Raw genomic sequence first — 21,660 nt, forward strand, 5'->3', positions numbered from 1 at the left:
CAAAAAAAACACAAATTATACATATGGAGACAAAAACTGGAATGAAAAAACAAAAAAGCCACTCTGCATGCAGTGCGAACCTGGAGAAATGGAAAGATAAATATAGCACCTAACTCTCAGGATTTGCAATAATGCACACAAACTAATCTGTACAAAGTTATACCTGTATTATGGAACACACTCAAACAGTAACAACTCTATCTAAGAAATATAACTATTAAACCAGGCCCTAAACACTAATACATTTCCTATTGGGAAAACAGAATAAGCCAAGCTGCTATAGAGTCCCACACAGAAATAATTGTAAAGCTTTACTAATAAATGTTACAAAACAGCTGCTGAACAGAATAATATCCAATAATTAAAAACTCATAAAAATTATTAAAACATGTCCAAATATCAATAACATTTTTCAAAATAGCAGACATCGCATAATACCCAATAATTAAAATGGCAGTCAATCAAGAAAAATAAATTTAAAAAGCCACCTTTACTTACCCTCTCCAGCAACTCTCCTACTCCTTTCCCTTCCAGGCCAATAGCACTCACCAGAAGCAGCAAGGGATGCTGAAGCTCTGCCCTCACAGTCCACTTCCTTAGTGCCCACAACCACTCACTCACTCACTCTCACACACACACACACACACAGTTAGACCCAATGACCAGTCTCGGTCTCTCTCACACCAGTCATATTCCTGACCAGTCTCTTTCTCTCACACAGAAACACATCACCTCCCTGACCAGTCTCTCTCTCTCAATCACACACGTGCTCTCTTATACAAGCTCTCAATCACACACAAATGCTCTCACACCCATTCACACCAGCTCTCACCCAGGCACCCATTCACACCCACAAGCTCTCACTCAGGCTTCCATTCACACCCACACACACAAGCTCTCTCCCAAGCACCCATTCACACCAGCTCTCACCCAGGCATGCATTCACACCCACAGACACAAGCTCTCACCCAGGCACCCATTCACACCCACAGACACAAGCTCTCACCCAGGCACCCATTCACACCCACAGACACAAGCTCTCACCCAGGCACCCATTCACACCCACAGACACAAGTTCTCACTTTGGCACTCATTCATACCCTCAGACACAAGTTCTCACTTTGGCACCCATTCACACCCACAGACACAAGCTCTCACCCAGGCATCCATTCACACCCACACCCACAAATTCTCATCAAAAACCTCTTCTTCCTTCACTGCAGGTATGGGCTCCAGTTTCGCCCGGCTTTATTCCGGCGAGCCTATGGTGGCCTCGGTCAGGGTCAGGTTTCCTTTTCGCCGCCATGGGGATGGGCTCCCATGGTGGCCTCGGTCGGGGTCGGTTTTCCTCTTCATTGCCACGGGGATGAGATCCTGTGGCGGCCTTGCTTCACTGAGGTCAGGTTTTCCTCTTTGCCGCCACGGGGATGAACTCCCATGGCAACTTTGCTTCGGAGTTCAACACTGCCATTCCTCCCACTACACCCAGGCTATGCAATGCCTGCCTCACCGGCCAATCAAAGGCTTCCTCCCTTCTTCCTACTCCCACTGGCAGGTAGAAGGGAGGAGGCTTCCGATTGGCCTGCACGGGTTCAGGCAGAATGAAGGAGGCTTCCCATTGGGCAGTGGGGGTAGGAAGAAAGGAGGCTTCCAATTGGCCCGCGAGGGCTGGAAAAAGGGAGAAAGAAAGTACAACGGGGCAGTGGGACACCGGGAGACGTAACACACCTGCCGGTGTTTGGTGACACACTGGGGTGTCGCGACACAATGGTTGAGAATCGCTGGTTTAACGTATGCTGTAAATATTTGTTGTGAAGGATCCCTGACACAGGTCCTTTCAACAAAAGTCTACATTGGTTATCTTCTTAGCATTGGTTATTGCCCGAATGTTTCCATTGGCCAAAGCAGCATATAGTGTTTTTGGATGCACATGCTTTGGAAAGCAGAAGTTTTGTTTTGATTTTTGTACATTTTGCACTTGACATTCTATGCATAGAACTGTTCGCACTTTGGCATTAAGTACATTAAAAAAAAAATATAGGGTCTGGGACAGAAGATTAAATACTTGTTGGGTACATGATATATGCTTCAGATCCTGAAATTATATGATGGTCCTTTAGATAGATATGTAAACCCTTTTCTGGAGGATTGTGGCTCCTTAGGGTACATAACTAATTTATATCTTCATGGGCTGCTCAGATTAGCATGTTACGTCCCACACTTGACTCTCAATCCCTGGGGAGAATTCTTTATCTGGGGATAAGCTCTCGCTTATGACCCAGACGATGTAGAAAGTCTCCCAGTGTATATATAATCTTTTGGTGCTTCCCATGAGGTAAGAGGCTGTAATAACTCAGACAGGACCAGGTCTGGGTGATAAATAAAAGTTTACTGATTAATACTCATAAATTAAAGTCCATCTATCCATAATATTTGTAGGCATGTTAAACCACCGAGTGCACAGACACTATGATCACCTCAGTGATGTCTGTGTCGTATTGTTAGTTCTAACAATTTTTATGTATGTACTTACTGGTTTGTAAACCACATTGACCTTTGTGATACTGTGGTATAGAAATGAATTTTAAATAAATAAAATAATTAATATTCAAGTTACATCTGAATGTTGGTACATGTGTGATTCTAGGTAGGTAGGTGTACTTTTTTCAGGTATCCAGGTAGCCCCATGGTGATTTTAATGGGTGCAGCGTACCCAGCAGCTGTGAGGGAATCCTAGTGAAGGGGTTCCCAACTTTACTACAAAAATCCTACCTTTGGTCAGTTTTCTGCTCGGACACCCAGCCCATCCTGGTCCCTTGGTATTTGTGTGTTGAGATCAGGTTAGGGTTACCTGTTCTTGTTCTTCCTTCCTTAGTGATTCTTTCATCCGTTTTTCATGGCTATTTCTGGGGGACCTTTCTTTGGGAAAAGTCTATGGGATCAGGCTAGATCTCGGTGGGGAAAGGGGATCCAAAAACCTCCCAACTCTGCTCAAGTCCAAAAAATACTTTAAAAATTAAATTGGATACATGTTCTACCTTCACTGTCTCTCACAGCAGGATCCATCACTGGTACGTGCCCACCTAGGATCTAGAGTGAGCTCACAGGTCTCCTGGTGAGAGCCTTTTGCCCCTAAAGGGTATCAGGATTTAAAATCTCTCTCTCTGTAAATTAGAAGGACCCCCTGGCAGGAAGTGCACTGTGAGGTATCACTTCTAAAAGAAGCTCCTTTTGGGTGACACTGGGAGGCCTCACTAGAGCGTAAAACAAACATCCTTACTCTTTGACTGCTTCCTCAAACTGAACCCACAGGTATTCTAAAATGGATGGACTAATTAGTCTTCCAACATCCAATCCAGACTCTCCAAGTGGGAGGCACTGAGGGCTGTGGATGGATCTTTACTAAAAGTGTTACAAATCAGGGACAGTGACATTTTGTGGCCAGACCAGGAGGGGCTGCCACGTATAGTTCTGTATTCGTGTAATATTTTTTTCAGTGTTGAGAGTTGTACTTTTTGCTTAGTATAATTGTTTACAGTTCCTTGTAAGGATCATTTATTATTATTTTGGTATAAACTTACTAATAAGCAGATGATTCTTTAGGAGATTTTAATACAGTATTATAGCAGACTATTTATATGATTGTACTCCAGGAGTCAACACTAAGAAAAAATGGGAAAATATAGATGTTAATTTTGTATCGGAGAACTAGATTTGATTGATGTTTGGCAGATAAAGAAACCAGATAAAAAAAGAATATTTTTTTCTCACAACAAATACTAGAGGATTAACCATTGTTTTGATTTTCTGACAATTATATGGTATCTCATTCTACCCTTTCTCCATATGTTCTGTGGAACATATGGAGAAAAGATCCTCAGTTAGAAACACAGAAACATGATGGCAAAGAGAGACCATATGGCCTAGTCTGCCCATCCACACCATCTACTTAGCTTTACAATCCCTACCACTCCCTCAGAGATCCTCTGTGTTTATCCCATCCTTTCTTGAATTCAGATACTGTCCTTGTTTCCACCACTTCAATGGGGAGACTGCTCCATGCATCCACTACCTTCTCTTTAAAGAAATATTTCCTTAGCATCCCAAGAACCCTCATTCTAGAGACTCCTGTGCATGGAAGCCTTGGAGATATCTAAATGTGTCTATCATGTTTCCCCTGTCTTGCCTTTCCTCTAAGGTATACTACACCTTGGGATACAATCAGAGACCAAGAACATGTAGCAGACGATAGAGAATAGTCTCAGTTGTCCTAGGTGCCACTGGTCTGATTGAAAAGAACTTTCAAATGCAGCTTGATACGTTACCTATGCACACTGTATCCTATGAACTCCACAAGGAAGTTCTCTTTGGCAGAAAGCAGTAAATTTTAGAAATTCCGATCATATCCAACATGCCCTGGCTTACAAGTGAGGGTCATTCCTGTCAACATATGTGCAAACTAACCCATTTGGAGACACTGCCCCGAGAGAATAAATGAAGTTTATGATTCTGGACCTAACAAACTGAATTCCTCAGTTAATAAAGAGAAACACCCAAAGCTTATCCAGGGAGAGCAAGGAAAGATCAATACCAGGCAGAGCAGCTTTAAAAACTCACCACTCCAATAAATGTTTCCATACAATATTTTACATAAACTCTACAGATTTGGAAACAAATCTGGGAAACCTTTAGTCAGATTAGTGAAAAATAAAAAAAAGGAGTTGAACTAGACAGTTAACCTGACAGCTTACATTTCAAGCGCTGATGCCCACAATAATGCTGAAGTAACCCGGGATCACAGTGAACTGCGATCCTGGACCTCACAAAGGGGGCCCAATCAGGTGCTTTTAGCAAGTTTGACAGAATCCAGCTTTTTTCCCCAATGATAAGTCTCATTCTTGGCGGCTCTTCCTTCAAAAGCAACTTGTATGGTTACTAACAAACAAACAAAAAAATTATTTACAAAAAAAAAAAAAAAGATTTTTTTTATAGATAACCATGACCTCAAAATAGAATCAATGGATTCTGGTCTTTGACCTTGATTCAGCTTGCAGGAGAAAAAGTTTCTACGGTGTAAAGCTCCAACAAAGAAGAAAACATAGCTACACCATACAAGCCAAATTACGGTAAATCAAAACGATGTGCAATAAAATGTTAAAACAAAATTATTAGGAAGCATTGTCCTGCTGGCCACAATTCTCATGTAGGCTAATATAGTAAAAGGCCTTTCGATAACCTGCTTCATCACTCTGTAGAAACCTAACGATTTTCACTAATATTTTACATTGCATTCAACACGCAATAAGCAGTTAATGCAAGGCACAGAGTGAGGGCATGATATGCCTATGTCAGTAAGAGACCTTGCAAATAAATTACAAAAAGGAGTAGTTGCCAAGTCAATTCAAAGAGAAGTTTAATACAGAATACATTGTGATTGTCTAGTCCGGAGCAAACACATCTGAAAGTTGTGGAATCTGTTGAGAAAAATAGCTGCAACATCCTAGTATTAGAGAAAAGGAGAATGTCAGCACTGATCAACAATTAACCATGAGATTCTAGATTTACTAAGTAGTTCAAGATGTTCTGTTCTATTTATATACTGCCTTCTTTGAATAAAGTTCAAGATGTGGCCATGAGAAACCACATTTGGTCTCAACATTACCATCAATGGGACAAAGAGTAGATGCATTAACCCTTACACTCTTCTACTTTTCCCCACTAGCATAATTTCTGAGGGCCTGATTCATTAAGGGTTTTTCCCATAGACACAAAATGAGAGAAAAGCCTTAATGAATCTGGCCCTATATTAGCTAAATTCTTCTTCAATCAGCAGACATGCATCCAGGCTACAATCTCAACCAGATAACACATATGGTCTGTGATACTTATGTCAAAACTGATATTTTTCATTGCAAGGCCAAAGAATAAGTCCAAAATGCTACTTTGGAGTTCTATGCTCTACATTATAAATGAGCGAAAGGTTCAAGGTAACTATGGTTTCCAAAGAAATGCTGGGCTGATGAACAGAATACGTTATTTGCATGGCGGTTCCATAGCTCTAGCTTTTATGATTGAGTATATTGTTTGTAATGTATTGTACATGTGTATTTAATTGTGATTTATTGTGAATGTTGTTTATAATCACTGAGATTTGTGGATCAGCAAATTATACATTTTATAAATAAATAAATAAGATGCACGAGAGTCCCCAATATGAGCTTAAGTTCCCCTGATGCTAAAATGCCAAGGCAAGTTATAAAGGCTCCTTGAAGTGACATGTAGTGTTGTATATGAACAGAACGCAGCATATATCATACTAGCAAAAATCACAATAACTACCCCACTGTCTCCGGTATTCAGGCTGGGATAGATTTATTTCCAAGTAACCTGTGAGAGTCAGCTGACTCCAGTTTCTGTGATGCTGGTCAGGTAAAGTCGCATCTATAATAAACAACTTTAACTATCATAAATTTGACATTAAACACTAAGCACAGAATATCCTAAGGACTAATATCAGGGGAGAATGCCCTCCAAAGCTCAATGAGTCAGAGATCCTTTGTTGCTTCAGAGTGCCATATGGAAGTGGAGTGTTTATAAAGTCTAAGGAGGGTGGCTTCCTCCAGTCCAATTAGTTCCCCACCCACTGCAGCTGTGAAAGACCCCGAGAAAGAAGTTTGAGTTTAGGGATATAACATTTGAGGTTGTAGAATTAAAGTTGCAGGTAATATCTTTTTATTGGACTAATCTGGTACAATTGTGACTACCTTACAAGAGCTATGTTCTTTTCATCAAGTCAATACAAAATCAAGAGATTGTAAGGGGCCTTCAAAACAGATGCCTACAGAGTAAGTCACTTAGTTATATTCTTAACCCCGCTTAGTTCTTTTGCTGGTCATGATACATTTCAGTGGACAATAAAATTTATCCAAAGCCAATGATGAACCCTGAGGAAAGGACCTATAATCAGGATAATTCTTCTGAAGATCTGCTTAGATTCTAATTTTCTCCATGACCAATTCAGCTAGTAGAATGCTAAATGCTGGAAAAATATATCTAGTTTTAAATTTATAAAGCTGCAAAAATGTCATCGATTTACTTCTTAACAAGTCAGATATTTGTCTAAAGTAATTCATGGTTCCTTGTTTTTGCTTAGAAGAGACATTACCAACCTGATCAAATGCTGGGAAGATATAGTCTGCAAACTGAATTTCAGCAATAGATGTAGCACCAGCAACTGCAACTCCTATACCGAATCCCACAATTCCTTGCTCACATAGAGGAGTGTTGAAAACTCTTTCCTTACCTAAAAAAGAGACACATCTCAATATGCTAAACGTATTTCAGTTTTTGTCAATATTTAAGCCTGTACCACATACAAAAACCACCAAAGAATGTTCTCAAATTACAACAATGTACCCTACCAAAAAATGGAAGAGTCAATAGTTATACTATCTGCACTTGTTTTGATCCGGGTTTATGATCAAGTGCAGGTAGTATAAATATTGACTTGTTCCATTTTTTTGGTAGAGTACAATTTTTAGATTTGAGGGGTTTTAGGGAGATTGAGGAATGACTAGGTTATCTTTTAATAAAGGGAGTTTGTGATAAATCATTGAAGTAAATAAGTTATCAGATATTGAGAGTTTATAATAACTAGAAGTTGTTTGATATGTTAATGAGTATGAGTCTAATACAGATAATATAAATACTGACTGTTCCATTCTTTGGTAGGGTACAATATTTAAGCCTGTAACACACTGCAAAGGATATCCAGGAGTACACAATTACAGTACATGGCCTAATCAGACAACTTTTTAAGTACGCCAGTGGGAAGCCCCCAAAACAGTAAAGAACGTAGATTCGCACAGTAAATAAAATAAACATTTTTGCAATGTATATCCCAAACTGAACAGCAAATTTTATCTTTTCAGTTCAGCAGTCAAAGGTTTCCAAGATTTAAAGCAGTGCTAGCACAATGGAGATTTTCACCAACAAAAGAATAACCATCTCAGTCTAGCACAATCATAAAATTTGTCCCTCCTGCCAAGCAAAGGAGAAACAGAAAAGCCATGGTGAAAACAAAATAATTGCACTGAAAAGGAAAGTCTCCAGCAACATAGTAAAGAAGCCACTGCTGAAAGCTGCAGAAAACAGATTCACTTCCCTTTCATCTTGCCCCCTGCTAACACAGAAGTTTAGGGATAACCAATGGGACACTGTGATACCAGGGTACAAATGATATTGAAACGATAGGATGGATCAAATTGGTGAAAGAGTAGCAATATAAAGAGGGCATTGAGTCAAACAAGATAAAAGTTCTGCAGGAAACAAAATCAATGTTGAATCTTTATGGATAGAAATTCCAGGTGAAAAGGGGAATAAAACAGCAGTGGGAGTGTATTATCATCCACCTGGCCAGAATGGACAGATAATGATATGCTAAAAACTAATTAGGGAGGCTAACAAAATCAGCAGCGCAATAATAATAGGGGCTTTCAATTACCCCAGTATTGACTGGGTGAATGTCACATCAGGACATGCTAGAGAAATAGAGTTCTTGGATAAAATAAATGACTGTTTCATGGAGCAGCTGGTAAAAGAACCAACAAGAGGGTAAACTATTTTAGACCTCGTCCTTAGTGGAACAAAGGATTTGGTACAAGAGGTAACAGTGTTGGAGCCACTAGGCAATAGGTATCACAACATGATCAAATTTGACTTAATTGGTGGGAGGACACTAAAGAAATCTACTGTAACAGCATTTAACTTTCAAAAAGCTGACTTTGCTAAAATGAGGAAAATGGTTACGAAAAAACAAAAGGTGTAACTGCAAAGGTTAAGAATTTAGATAAGCCATGGACTGTTTCAAAATACTATCTGGGAAGCTCAGACCAGATGTATCCCATGCATTAGAAAAGGGAAGGCTAAATGACTACCAGCATGGTTAAAAGGTGAGGTGAGAGAGGCTATATCATCTAAAAGAACATCTTTCAAGAAATGGAAAAAGGCACCCTGAACAGTGGAAAGTGCAATGTGCAAAGACAATATGCTATGTCGGCAAAGTTCTGTCTCGGGCACCAACTCACACACACAGACACATAGGCACTTCTCAATTTCTGAATACATTAAAAGAATGTATTCCACTTTTTTTGGTTTTGAACATTTACATCAGTTATGAATCAGACAACCCAAGAAAAAAAACAGGTTCTTTTCGCTAATATGCTCTTCCTGCAAAGCCCTGTGTCTTAAGCTCCCACACACAGATACAGGCAGGCGAACAAGCTACACACACACACACACACACACACACACACACAGCATCTTCTTCAGGCCCTTTTTCAGCTGCTGCGGGATAGGGTCCATTGCAGTCCTATCCTCCTTTGGCTGCTGTGGGATGGGAACCATGGCAGCCATCTTACAGGCCTCTTCTTCTGTGTTGGGCAACCCTGATTGTGTAAGCTTGAGCCCTAACTAGATGGGTCTTGGCCTACTCATGCCTATGCCACTGTTGTGGATTTTGAATTCGTTAAAAGACAGAACACAGAGAGTCAATTCTCTCAACAGGGGACCGGAAATAATGCAGTACCCTAGGGATTTGTACTGAAACCAGTGCTTTTTAATCTTCTTCTATAAAAATCATTATTTGGCACTCTCTATAGTTGGGCAACGAAAGATGTCAAGCATACTGTCAATGTAGTTTACAGAGAGGCTTCCAAAGTTTCTGTAAGCTTTCTGTTAATTACTTATCAAAATAACACAAATATTTATCATTTTCACTTTCCTTCAATTTTAAAATTTATAGTTGTTATAGACTAGGCAACCCAAGCAATGCAGGGCAGTTTTCACTAGTATTGATTTCTTCTTTGGCTCATATTTTATATGCATAAAAAATTATTATAAAAAATATCCCTGAACAGCCGTGCCTTGAGACCAATGATTATATATGACCCACATAAGCTGTTAGACAAAATATAGGTCTTGGCTGTTGGGTGTTATGATGGTCTCATTAATTCTAGAGATGTGCATAGTTTTTTGTGTTCGTGTCGCTCTTCGTTTTTCGGCCGCCATGGAAAATGTCGTTTTTTTTCGGTTCGGGTCTTTTTTTTCGCGAAAAATCGATTTTTAGTTAGTGCGCGCTAACTCCCAGTTAGTGCGCGCTAACTCCCCGTTAGTGCGCGCTAACTCCTGTTAGCGCGCACTAACAAAAACCGTTAGATTTTGTTAGTTTTTGTTACTTTTTGTTAGTTTTTGTTAGTGCGCACTAACAGGACTTAGCGCGCACTAACGAGGAGTTAGCGCGCACTGACTCCCGTTAGTGCGCACTAATCGGAAAAAAGAATTTTTGCGAAAAAACAGGAAAATCCTGATTTTTTTTGGGCTCCCTGAAACATGCCGAATTGGACAATTTCGTTGCAATTTTCCAATTCAGCAAAAACGAATGCACATCTCTAATTAATTCTACACTTATGTTGATAATCTGAAACTTGTTTGGGGAATGCCACATAGCTGTTGAATATATTTGCTGCATTTCACATTGGACTCTTTATAGTGGTTATTAGTAATAAATTGTCTGGACTGCTGTAACATTCTGTTTCTGCATCTTCCCATTGCCACTCTACAAGCCCTCCATGTGACTCCGAATGCAGCAGATTGATTGATTGAAATATCCCATGTTGGAAGCATATAAAACCAGTATTACGTTCATTGCATTGGCTCCCAATCATCTGATGTGTGGAGATTACATTTCTACTATTGCTCTTTAAGGCACTGCATAGTGAGATGCCTTCTTGTATTAACTCAGCCTTAAAGAACAACATCCTCACTCGTCAGCTTCACTCGCAGGGACAGAATCTATGGAGATCCCCTCGTTTCAGCACCTCAGACTATGTGAAAGCGAATCTATGCAGTTGTTGGCCTGATACTGTGGTACTCTTTGCTAGCTGGATCAAGGGCTGAGGCCTATATAAAAACTTTCAGAAAGAAGTTAAGAAACTTCTTGTTCGATCAGACATACAGAAATGGAGGGTTTAATTGGATTTAGATTCGCTTTTATCCTGACTGATTAGCTGAGCAATAATGTACTGTTTGGCAAAGAGTTGTATTGTATTGTTAGGAACCTTCATTTTCCTTTTCCTGAGAATTTTTAAGTGTTCATTTTAACAAGAACAAGCAAGGGAGAAATCAGTGGAAATATGACTTGGCATTTTCTAGTTAAATATTGTTGTTCTTGTAATGAACACCAATAAATTCCCAGGAAAAATAAAATAAAACTGGAAAATGAAGGTCCCTATTTATTGTCAACTTGTTTAGTGTCCATTTATGTAGATATGTCCAATCTGCTTGCAACCCACCCACATTTATAGACAGGTGCGATATAAATATTTTAAATAAATAGAACAAAGTGCAAATCTTAGCTGGACGTGCATGCAAGATAAGAGGGCTTGGACTGTAAGGGTTAGGGCTGTGAGCAGGGAAGAGTGCAGGGAATGGTGCTGTATATAAGAGCTAGGGATTGTGAGTGCTGGGTCTGTGCAAGAAGAGTAATGGGGCTGTGCAGAAAGTGGGGGGAAAATAAGCACTAGGGCTGTCGTGGAAGAGTACTGTGGCTTTGTGAAACAAAATAGACAGGGAAATTACTGCAGTACCTGAATATAATGCACTTGTCGCAACATGTGCGGTCTTAGAGTAGCCAGAGGAGGGATTCAGGCTGGCAGAAATCTTACATAAACTTCTTTATTAGTGATAAGAAAACAAACAAAAGCAGCTCTGCTATTCTTCGCAGTTAAATAACACAAATGTATTACAGTTCAGCAGTATTCTCTTTCTCTAGGTTTCCTTCTCTCCCCTGGGGCCTCTGTTCCATCCTGGGCCTGGCTAGTTATACACCTTCCTAGGGACCTCTGCTCAGACCAGGATTTCCTGCTATCTTAGGCTTAAGGTGGACTGGGCCAGATCGATGGATCATGTCCTTGGTTTTGGGGTTTTCTCCTTCACAGTGCTTTAAAGTGTCATGAAAGGTGCAATTTAAAGACAAAAATTATTATTATTTGAAAAGATCTTGTAAGAGAAAGAAAAAAATGTGTGGGGGAATAGAATTCCTTTCACAATTAGTTTTCAAATGGTATATATCTATTAGACCTGTGTATCTATATTATGGAGGCAATAAGGAAACTCCCCACAATGGAGTAAATTCCACAGATAGTTTTGACTCAGAGGTTTTGCACCAATAAAGCAAAACTATGCATGTAGTTTTACTTTGATTATTGCTACGGGATAAAAGTAGCCACAGAGATTTACACCTGCTTTTTCCAGGGGTACTTTTTCTGGGTCAAACTACATTTCAACACTTCTGTTTAAGGAAGTATTTTCCATCACTTAAGGGTTTATCCTATTGTTTTTTCAGCATTTGATTAACTAGTATGTTGCTTACTACTTTGTTATCTTATATTTATTTTAAAATTTTGCATTGTTCTTCACCTAGTACGGCAGGTCCACTATAGGCGAATACTAAATGATGTAAATAAATAAATGTTGTTGCCTCCCTGAACTAATCCTGCCCCTGGGAACACCTCTGCCTTATGCAGGTAAAAGTATCTGTATTGTGTTTACCCGCACAGAGGGTGCACAATTTTCAAAAAGCCCGTTTCCACAGATAAAAACACTTTTACTCGCAGACATGGCTTTGAAAAATGCCCTCAAGGAGGCTCATTTTCAAAGATGGGAATGTCTGCGGGCACTTTTTACCTGCAGGTTTTTCCATGAGTTTTCAAAGTGAAAGCATGCACACACAAACTCTCCTGCACGGTTACACCTGTATGCACACAATTAGCTCCTGGCATGATGAACTTGTGCGTGTGGATTTACAAGCAGACTTTATAAAGTCAAAAGTAAGCTTGTAAATCTAATATCTATCTCAACTCCATCCTCCTGCCCCCAAACATCTCTTTTTTGCATGCACAAATTGAGTTATTATGCAAACATTTTACATGCAAAGATTGACAAATTTTCTAACAGTGTTTTATGCTGGTAAATGACTTTGAAAATGACCCCCTATATGTATGCATGCATCATGTACATGTGTGGGGGTTATATTAATTTTCAAGCATGCCAGGTTGCTCTCAAAATATTTTGGTCAAAGACAAAATTCAAAAAATAAAAAATGGCTTCTTCCTTGAGAGGCTGCAGACACCTGGGAAAGGAGGTACCATGACTCATACTTGAAGGAGGCAATCACCCCAGCCCAAGAAAGATCCAGAGGTCCTTTCCACTCCCCTTCTCTCCAGTCAGCATACATGAATATTTCTGCCATATATTCTAGCATCTGTCCTTTATACAGACTTGCTGTGTAATTGCAGTTACTGATGGACAGTTGGTCTCTTGGAAAATTCCTGTGACCTCAGATATGCAACCTCAACCTGCCAAGCCCAGTGTGCTTTAGGGTAGTACTGTGATCAAACTGCAGCTGCTATTAGGAAGTACATGTGGGGTGCAACAGATGTGTTAATCTCTTCTCGTAATTTAGATATTTCAACTTTGTTATAAACATCTCAAGATGATATTTTGGCTAGGAATACTCTACTTATTTCCTTTGCTTTTGTCATGGATAGGGATCCTTTTTTTGAGGTTTGTTTGGGTTTTTTTGTTTGTTTTAAGAATCGTTCTCTTCAATTTCTAGGAGCTAAAGTGAGTATTTTCCCTGATCTTTGTAAACACACGTGCAGTTACAGAGGAAAGCTTTTCTTCAGTTTCACGACACAAGTTATTGATTTGGGTGCATCTTTCTTTCATAAATTTCCCGGTAAATGCATTGCAGTATATCAGGGGAATAAATGTGGTTTTTATGAGTCTATGTAGTTGAAAAGATTTCTGGATAATAAATCTGTTTCTTAATGTTTTCACTGAGGATCCTTGCTTGGGGAAAAAGAAGGTTGGTGACTGCAGAGACTGGGATAGTCTGGGGAGGTGGAATTCACATGCTTTTAAAATTCCCAGCTGGCAATCACATGACAAAGGGCTTGTGAGCTCTGTGCTCCAAAATACCTAAAAAATGGTTGTCCTTTTTGGCTGAAATCAGCTACCCAAAAGTGTGATGAACCCATTATTAGTGGTTATTGGAGTACCACCCCAAGTCTCCTAAAGTAGCACATGAACCAAAAGAATAGACACAAAGTACAAACTGAGTCACACCTACTGCTCAGGATTAATATGTGTGTCTTACTGAAGGAGTTAAAAAGAGGGTTGAGTGTAGCCTGAAAGTAACCCTTCATGTGCTAAACTTCTGTCCAGTTCTGTTCAACATTTCTGTATTGTGTCCGGGCTATCAGGAAAAGTTTGCCTTTTTATGTTTTATTTAAAACCACTTATATTCCGCAAAATCCAAAACAAAATCTTCAATGTGGAAAACAATCACACATCCATAAAATCTGCAACCATGTAGGCACTCTGGAAATTGAACGCTAAAAAATGCAAGGTCTTGGAAAAAGCCAAGAGAGCAATACAGTATAAGGGGGTGACGTCCTATTGTACACAAAACAAAACGTTATAAACTGAAGGGAGTCTGTCCAGAAGCATTTACTAAAATGGTCAACGGTCTTCACCATAAAGCATATGGGACAGACATCTAAACATGCATACTCTGGAGGAAAGAAGAAAAAGAAGAGATATGACAGAGACATTTAAATACCTCCATGGAACAAATGCACAGGAGGCAAGACTCTTTCAATGGAAAGAAATGTTTCCTTGGGTTACTTTTAATTTTATCCCCTTCACCCTCATCCCCAGCTCCAGAACGAGAGGTCAGGGGATGGGGGTGAAAGGTGATAAAATTAAGAGTAAACTAAGAAAATGTTTCTTTTCAGAGAGGTTGATGGACATATGAAACAGCCTCCCAGTAGAAGTGATGGAGACAGAGATAGTGTCAAGAAAGCATGGGACAAGCACAGAGGATTCTACTATGATGAGGAAGGGACTGTAAAGCTAAGTGGAATGTGTGGATGGGCCTTATATATCTGCCTTCATGTTCTATGTTTCTATAAATCTGTCTCACTTAAAGACCCTCCCATCCCACTGGCTGTTTTTGTTTATGTTTTGTATATGCCCCCCCTACCGTCCTTGAGTCCAACCCATCCCCCCTAATTGAATTCATTATAGAATGGATAAAAACAGATACCCCTTCCATCATCCTTGGAGATTTTAATCTCCATGTTGACTCACTCCCCCCTACTGCATCATGCGAAACGTTCATTCAATCACTCCTTGCCATAGGCTTCCAACAAATTATAGCATCTCCAACTCATAAAGCTGGTCACACGTTGGACCTAATGTTTATTAACTCCAGCTTCCAGACCTCCAACTCATCCACCTGCACCCCGGTGCCTTGGTCCGACCACTACCTTATTGAAAGCAGACTCGCCATGAAGAAACCCCTCCCAACTAACTATCCTGCTCACACCACCATCATATCCAGAAAAACCTGCCCCAGCGACAAATTAACTGACGCACTAGCTTCTTCCCTACCAAGACTTATCTTATCAGACCCAGATACAGCCTTAGCATCCTGGCATAGCCTCACAGAAGACATTGCCAACAAACTATGCCCAATCACCGAACGTATCATAAATACCGCAGTGAAACCCTCTAAGCCATGGTACACCCAAGAGTTAAAAACCCTTAAATGCAATCTCAGACAAAAAGAGAGAAAATGGCGCAAGGACCCAACCCCCCAACTATCCTCCAGCTACAAAACAGCCCTTCATATATATAGACTGTCCACCCTTAAACATAAGCGAGACTTCTATGGAAAAAAAATCCATGACTATAATTTCAACCCTAAAGCTCTTTTCTCCTATGTCGCTAGCCTTACCACCCCTATCCCTCCTACCATTCCAGACTCTGAGGCTGCGGCTAAAACTGAAGAACTCGCCAACTACTTCCAAAGCAAAATCGCCAACCTGCTCTCCAGATTTTCCCCCACCAACCCCTCTCCCCCCACTAACCCACCGTCAATCCCCTCCCCATCCCAACCTTCAATGACCACAATTGACCTCACCTCCTCTAAAGAAATTACAGGCCTTTTGCGAAAACTTAAGCCAGCCTCTCACCCCAGCGACACCATCCCCACCAAAGCCCTAATAACCATCCCCAACAGCATATCCAACACCATAGCAGATATTATCAACTGCTCCACCACCCATGGGGTAGTCCCAGATTCCCTCAAACACGCTGTTGTCAAACCCCTCCTTAAGAAACCCTCCCTAGATCCGAAAGACCCTTCCAACTTCCGCCCCATTTCCAACCTCCCTTTTATCTCCAAACTTATGGAAAAGGTGGTCAATTCACAACTCATGGACTACCTAGAAAATCATGATATCCTCCATGTTTCCCAATTTGGATTCAGAAAACACTTTAATACCGAATCCTTACTGCTCTCCCTCTCTGACTATCTTCTCAGAGGACTGGGACAAGGTCACAGTTACCTCCTCGCCCTTCTCGATATCTCAGCGGCCTTCGACACCATCAGCCACCACCACCTCCTGACACGGCTAGAAAGCATCGGCATCTCAGGAATAGCTCTAGCCTGGTTCAAATCCTATCTCTCTAACAGAAGGTTCTCTGTTAAAATCGGAAACAACCTATCTGCCGCATACCCCCTACAACAAGGAGTCCCGCAAGGTTCATCACTTTCATCTACCCTCTTCAATATCTACCTCATCCCTCTCTGCCATCTCCTTTCCGACCTTAAACTCAAATTCTATCTCTATGCTGATGATGTACAGATCATCATTCCCATTCACAACTCTATATCTGACGCCCTGGAGCACTGGGAAAAGTGCCTTGCAGCCATCAACGCACTCCTCTCCAACCTTCAGCTTGCACTCAACACGAACAAAACGGAACTCCTCTACATCTCCTCACATCCCCCCGACCTCCCACCTAACGACCCTAAACTTAACCTCCTCACAGCCCAACCGTCCATTAGGGACCTCGGAGTCCTTCTTGATCCTAATCTTAGCATGAAACCTCACATCAATTCCATCCTTAAAGCGGGCTTCTTCAAGCTCAATGTACTAAAGAAACTCAGACCCCTGCTCTACACCCATGACCTCCGTACAGTGATTCAAGCCACTCTCACCTCCAAACTAGATTACTGTAATGCTCTCCTATTAGGGCTCCCTTTGTCCTCAATAAAACCCCTTCAACTACTACAAAATGCTACTGCAAGACTCATTACTAACGCACGCAAACACGACCATATTACCCCCATCCTTAAGGACTTACATTGGCTCCCCATCCTGTCCCGTATACATTACAAAACATTGACCATAATACACAAGTCCATCCACACCCACAACTCCAACTGGCTCGACCTACCTTTCACTGCCCCCCTGTCCACCCGAGCCACCAGATCTACCAACAAAGGCACCCTACATGTCCAATCCCTGAAAATGGCTCATCTCTCCACTACCCGCGACCGTGCTATCTCTATTGCCGGTCCGGCTCTTTGGAACTCCCTACCTGACCACATGCGCATTGAACCCTGTGCAATCAAATTCAAAAAGAAATTAAAAACACTCCTGTTCAACCATGCCTACCCAGAATAACCCTTCTCCATCTCCCCTCACAGTTCCCCCTTCAGGGGTCTGCCCTCTCCTTATATTAAGGAGACTATCATTGTAAATTATAAACTGTATTCTCTGGTTATGACTTTCTTGTTTTTTAACTATCTTTCCTACTGCCTATTTATTTTATCCCCTGCCCAGTTACTGTCTCCCTGTTGAAATGTATTTTCCAAACTTTCAGTTATTATGTGAACCGGTATGATGTACCCACTAATGCCGGTATATAAAAGTTTCTAAATAAATAAAATAAATAAATAGATATAGTTATTCCTATCCAAATTTCTGAGAGATTACTGGAACATAAAATCACCATTTCTTCTTTTGGTTGTTTCTTAATCATTCCACTACCTACTCTCTCTCCAAACACCAGGTCCACTAATCCCATTTTCTTCATTTTCCATCTCTTCTTTGTCTGTGTGTCTTGATTAGGCCATAAGCTCGTCAAGCAGGGACTGTCTCTATTGTGTCTATTACAGTACTGTGTATACCTTGTACCATTACATAAATGATGAATAGTAGTAGTTTTAAGTTATAAAAGTTCTCAAGAGAAGGGTATGGTCATTTAGGCAAGAAACTATACTCTGAAAATTAAAGATTGATTTAAAAAAATGTAAAAAAAAAAACTTATAATAAGCAGTCATCTCAAGTCCTTATAACCTTTCAACCTGTTACAGTCAAAAAGTAAAAGTCTAAAGGGGAATTAACCTAAAAAAAAAAAAAAAGATACAAATGTTAGAAATTTTAGGAGATGAACTTTCTAGAATTCAGGTCTATGCCAAAGAAAATACGTTCCTGAAAAATACACCCCATGGATTTCAAACATTGGCTATGCGCTGTCAAGCTGGTTCAAGCTGCATTTGTACAAGGCAGTCCTGGCGCTGAAAGAACTGATGAACCTGAAGCCCCTCGATTCACGTTTGCTCAGCAAACAGGCAATCATCCTGTATCTCCTGTCTACGCTATTAAGCAAACCTGCTGAAATGTAAAAGCAAACAGACTAAAAGGCCACAAGCTCTGATCATTTTCGCTCTCTCCTCATTTATATGGTAATGAGCGGTTTCTTAAAGAATATTGTACTCGTAACCTGTGTCAACAAAACAGCACAACACAAGGCCGCCCAAATTCCTCAGGCTGGTGCTTGACTAGGGGTGAAAACATTATGTCACGGTATTTGAAGCCATCTGCGTCAGCTACTGAAGATGGTATTATGGGACTGTCCATTTCAATTAACCTTCCTTGCTTTATAAATAGCATCAGCTTCAACATATGTACTACGTGATGCCCTTTCCAGCAAGTGAACAAAATGACAAAGATGCATAAAAAAAAAATGTCCTAACACAGGATTATTCTTCTACAACCACCTAACAAAATATATTGGTGGGGTGGAGGAGGAATACTTTCCTGGCTGTAAAGTCTGGACCTCTTAAGACTTCACGTGTCTAACTGGAATGACGCGTTTTCTTTCATATACCAATAGGGGGAGACAGACAAGTTCTACAGATTACAAGAGCAGACATTTTTTTTTTCTTTTTATTTCAGTTTGTAACTGTACCACATTTCACATCAGCACACTCACCTCGTTCTATAAGGCTGCTCCCAAGCGCAGTTTCCTAAACCCTGACAGAGCAAACTCTCCCCTGGAAGTCACGATTTTAATGATAAAGTCCTCGGGTCAGTGATGTATGAAGAATCCACGGAATCAGAATTAACAGGTGAGAAATTCTTCTGTTCTGGCTCCTCATTTACATATAATTTATTTATTTTGGCATTTACATAGCGCTCTACACCATGCTGCTCTGCTGAAACTTACACACAGGTACAATAAATCCCTGCCAAAAAAAGCTTACAATCTGTCAGGTAAAGTTAAAAAGGTGTGCGCTTGCACCCATATTTAGCATGCGATCAAAAATACGTTTAATTTTATATCGTGCGTGCAAGTACATGCGTATCGTTTAAAATACCCCTGTCGTGCGTATGTGTGGAGCCTTTATGTGTGTACTCACACAGGTTACCTTGGAGAGAGGGAGGGAAAGACACAATATCACACTGTATATCTCCCACTGTAAAAGGGGCACTTTCAACTCAGTGTGAGTTTATTGTTTTTTGGGGGGGGCGTGTTAAAAGCGTCTACAGACCCTTGCGCTCTAGACAGACCAATGTAACACTACCCCCCCCCCCCCCAAAACCCACCCTGTTGAAAGAGCCCCTCTTACAGTGGGAGATATATAGAGAGTGTCAGATTCTCTCTCTCCCCTCCCCTCCGCGGTGTTCTCCAGACTTGCACCTCATCAGGACCAGCAGTAACGTTACACAGGTAACATGATGTGCGCTGCCATGTTCAGCCTTGCAAAATTCGGAGGTTAGATGCGTAGGCCTTACCCCATAACGCCCATGCCCCGTCCCCTTTTCTGCCTCCTTATTCTTGACGCACGTACAGGTATGTACATGCGTTCTTCCTGGCTTCTTAAAATTCGCATTGCTCACGCAGGGCCCACATTTGCGTGTATGGGGCCGTTTTTGCACGAGCAACGTTTTTAAAATCTACCTGTAAGTAGGTACCTAAGACAACACAAGATACACTGACCTCCCCAGGGTCCTAAGGACTGTCAGCGGAAGAAGTAGGATTTGAACCCTGGGTCCCAAGCCCAGTGCTCTAATCACTAGGTCACTCCCACCCCAAACTATATCAACTAGTACCATCTTTTAATTTTTCTTCATGTACGGGCCTTCCTGGGATTCAAACTGGTAAAAGTTTGGACTTCAAAATTGTGACTCTGCTGCTGAGCTACCAGGCCTGGATCACCAGAGTTATTCTCTTGTGTTTATTTGCGAATGCTTAATAAGCCGTCACTCAAGTCCATGTAACTCTTCTTCAAAACAAACAAACAAACACACACGCACACTTCACTACCCAGGATAAAAAAGAAATAAAGCTGTGGCCAAGTGAGCCTCCTCTCCTACCCTCAATATATTTTACATTTTAGCTGTGGCTGAGCCATTCCATTTCCCTTTCCCCAGCCCATCCTATTCCTTAAAAAATAGATATTGTCTAAAATTCCCAACACTCACCTCCAAATTCCCAAAAGCCTCCTCTACACTGAGGGAGAGAAGTGCCTCCCACTCAATACTAAGTGCCGATAGCTCTGACAGCTACCATCATTTAGTATTAATTTTCTCAGGGAATGATCATTAGTCCATTCACCGACAACTGTCTGCGAAGGGACCACTTTGGGACTTTATAAACTGGGTTAAATGGTGCTGCCTCAACAAGCCACAGCTGCAGCGTGGGAAAGCAATAGGAGGTTTTTTTCTGCTTTGGGACTTTCTAGACTACGTTGACAGTGCTGCCACAGCTAGCAGTACAGTGCTAGATCAGGGGTACTCAAAGTGGTCCTTGGAGAACCCCCAGCCATTTGGCTTTTCAGGATATCCCTAATGAATATGCATGAGAAATATTTTGCATACACTGGAGGCAGTACGTGCAAATAAATGTCATGCATATTCATTAGAGATATCCTGAAAACCTGACTGGCTGGGGAGGGGTTACCTGTGCTAGACTGCCCAATAGACACAGCAGAAATATGCCTAGGGGCCCCTAAGGTTAGGGGGTACCTCCACCCCCATAAGTTGACTATTATATAGGCAGCATTACTGAATGCAAAATGAATACATTCAACAAGGGCCTCTGAGCCCAAGCATGCTATAGACCCTGCCACTACCCTACCGCTGCCCTGCCAAACTACAAGGGGTCCAGGCTGGAGAAGAGTTGGGCTCTACAAAGAAAAATCATATAAATGACTGAGACACAAAACCTTCATGCATATCAGGGGTGCCTATGGCAGTGGAATGATGCGAGTGCGAGCAGAAACATACTCCGCATCATGGAAAACATTGCAAGCAGGGTTTCAGATCAGTAAACCCTGCCAATAAAAGCAAGTCTGGAATCTCCTGGTTCAGGAAAATCTAAAGATGTAAACAAGAGAGAACGCTTAGACGAAGACCACACAGTTTCCTTCTGTGTCAGAAGACAACCAAAAACCCA

The 21,660-nt window shown here is 41.0% G+C and overlaps 1 protein-coding gene across 2 annotated transcripts in view; it reads right to left on the bottom strand.

The window, feature by feature from the left end:
• The window catches only part of BCKDHB (branched chain keto acid dehydrogenase E1 subunit beta), a 624,159-nt gene that overhangs the window by 529,276 nt on the left and 73,223 nt on the right, over positions 1-21,660 (bottom strand). For both annotated transcript variants that reach the window (XM_029595551.1, XM_029595552.1), the window contains exon 4: positions 7,170-7,303. In XM_029595551.1, the coding sequence (XP_029451411.1) occupies positions 7,170-7,303 (134 nt within the window). The remainder of the gene's footprint in view (positions 1-7,169; positions 7,304-21,660) is intronic.

This window comes from Rhinatrema bivittatum, chromosome 3 (assembly GCF_901001135.1).
Source record: "Rhinatrema bivittatum chromosome 3, aRhiBiv1.1, whole genome shotgun sequence".
In the NCBI taxonomy this organism is placed as follows: Eukaryota; Metazoa; Chordata; class Amphibia; order Gymnophiona; family Rhinatrematidae; genus Rhinatrema; species Rhinatrema bivittatum.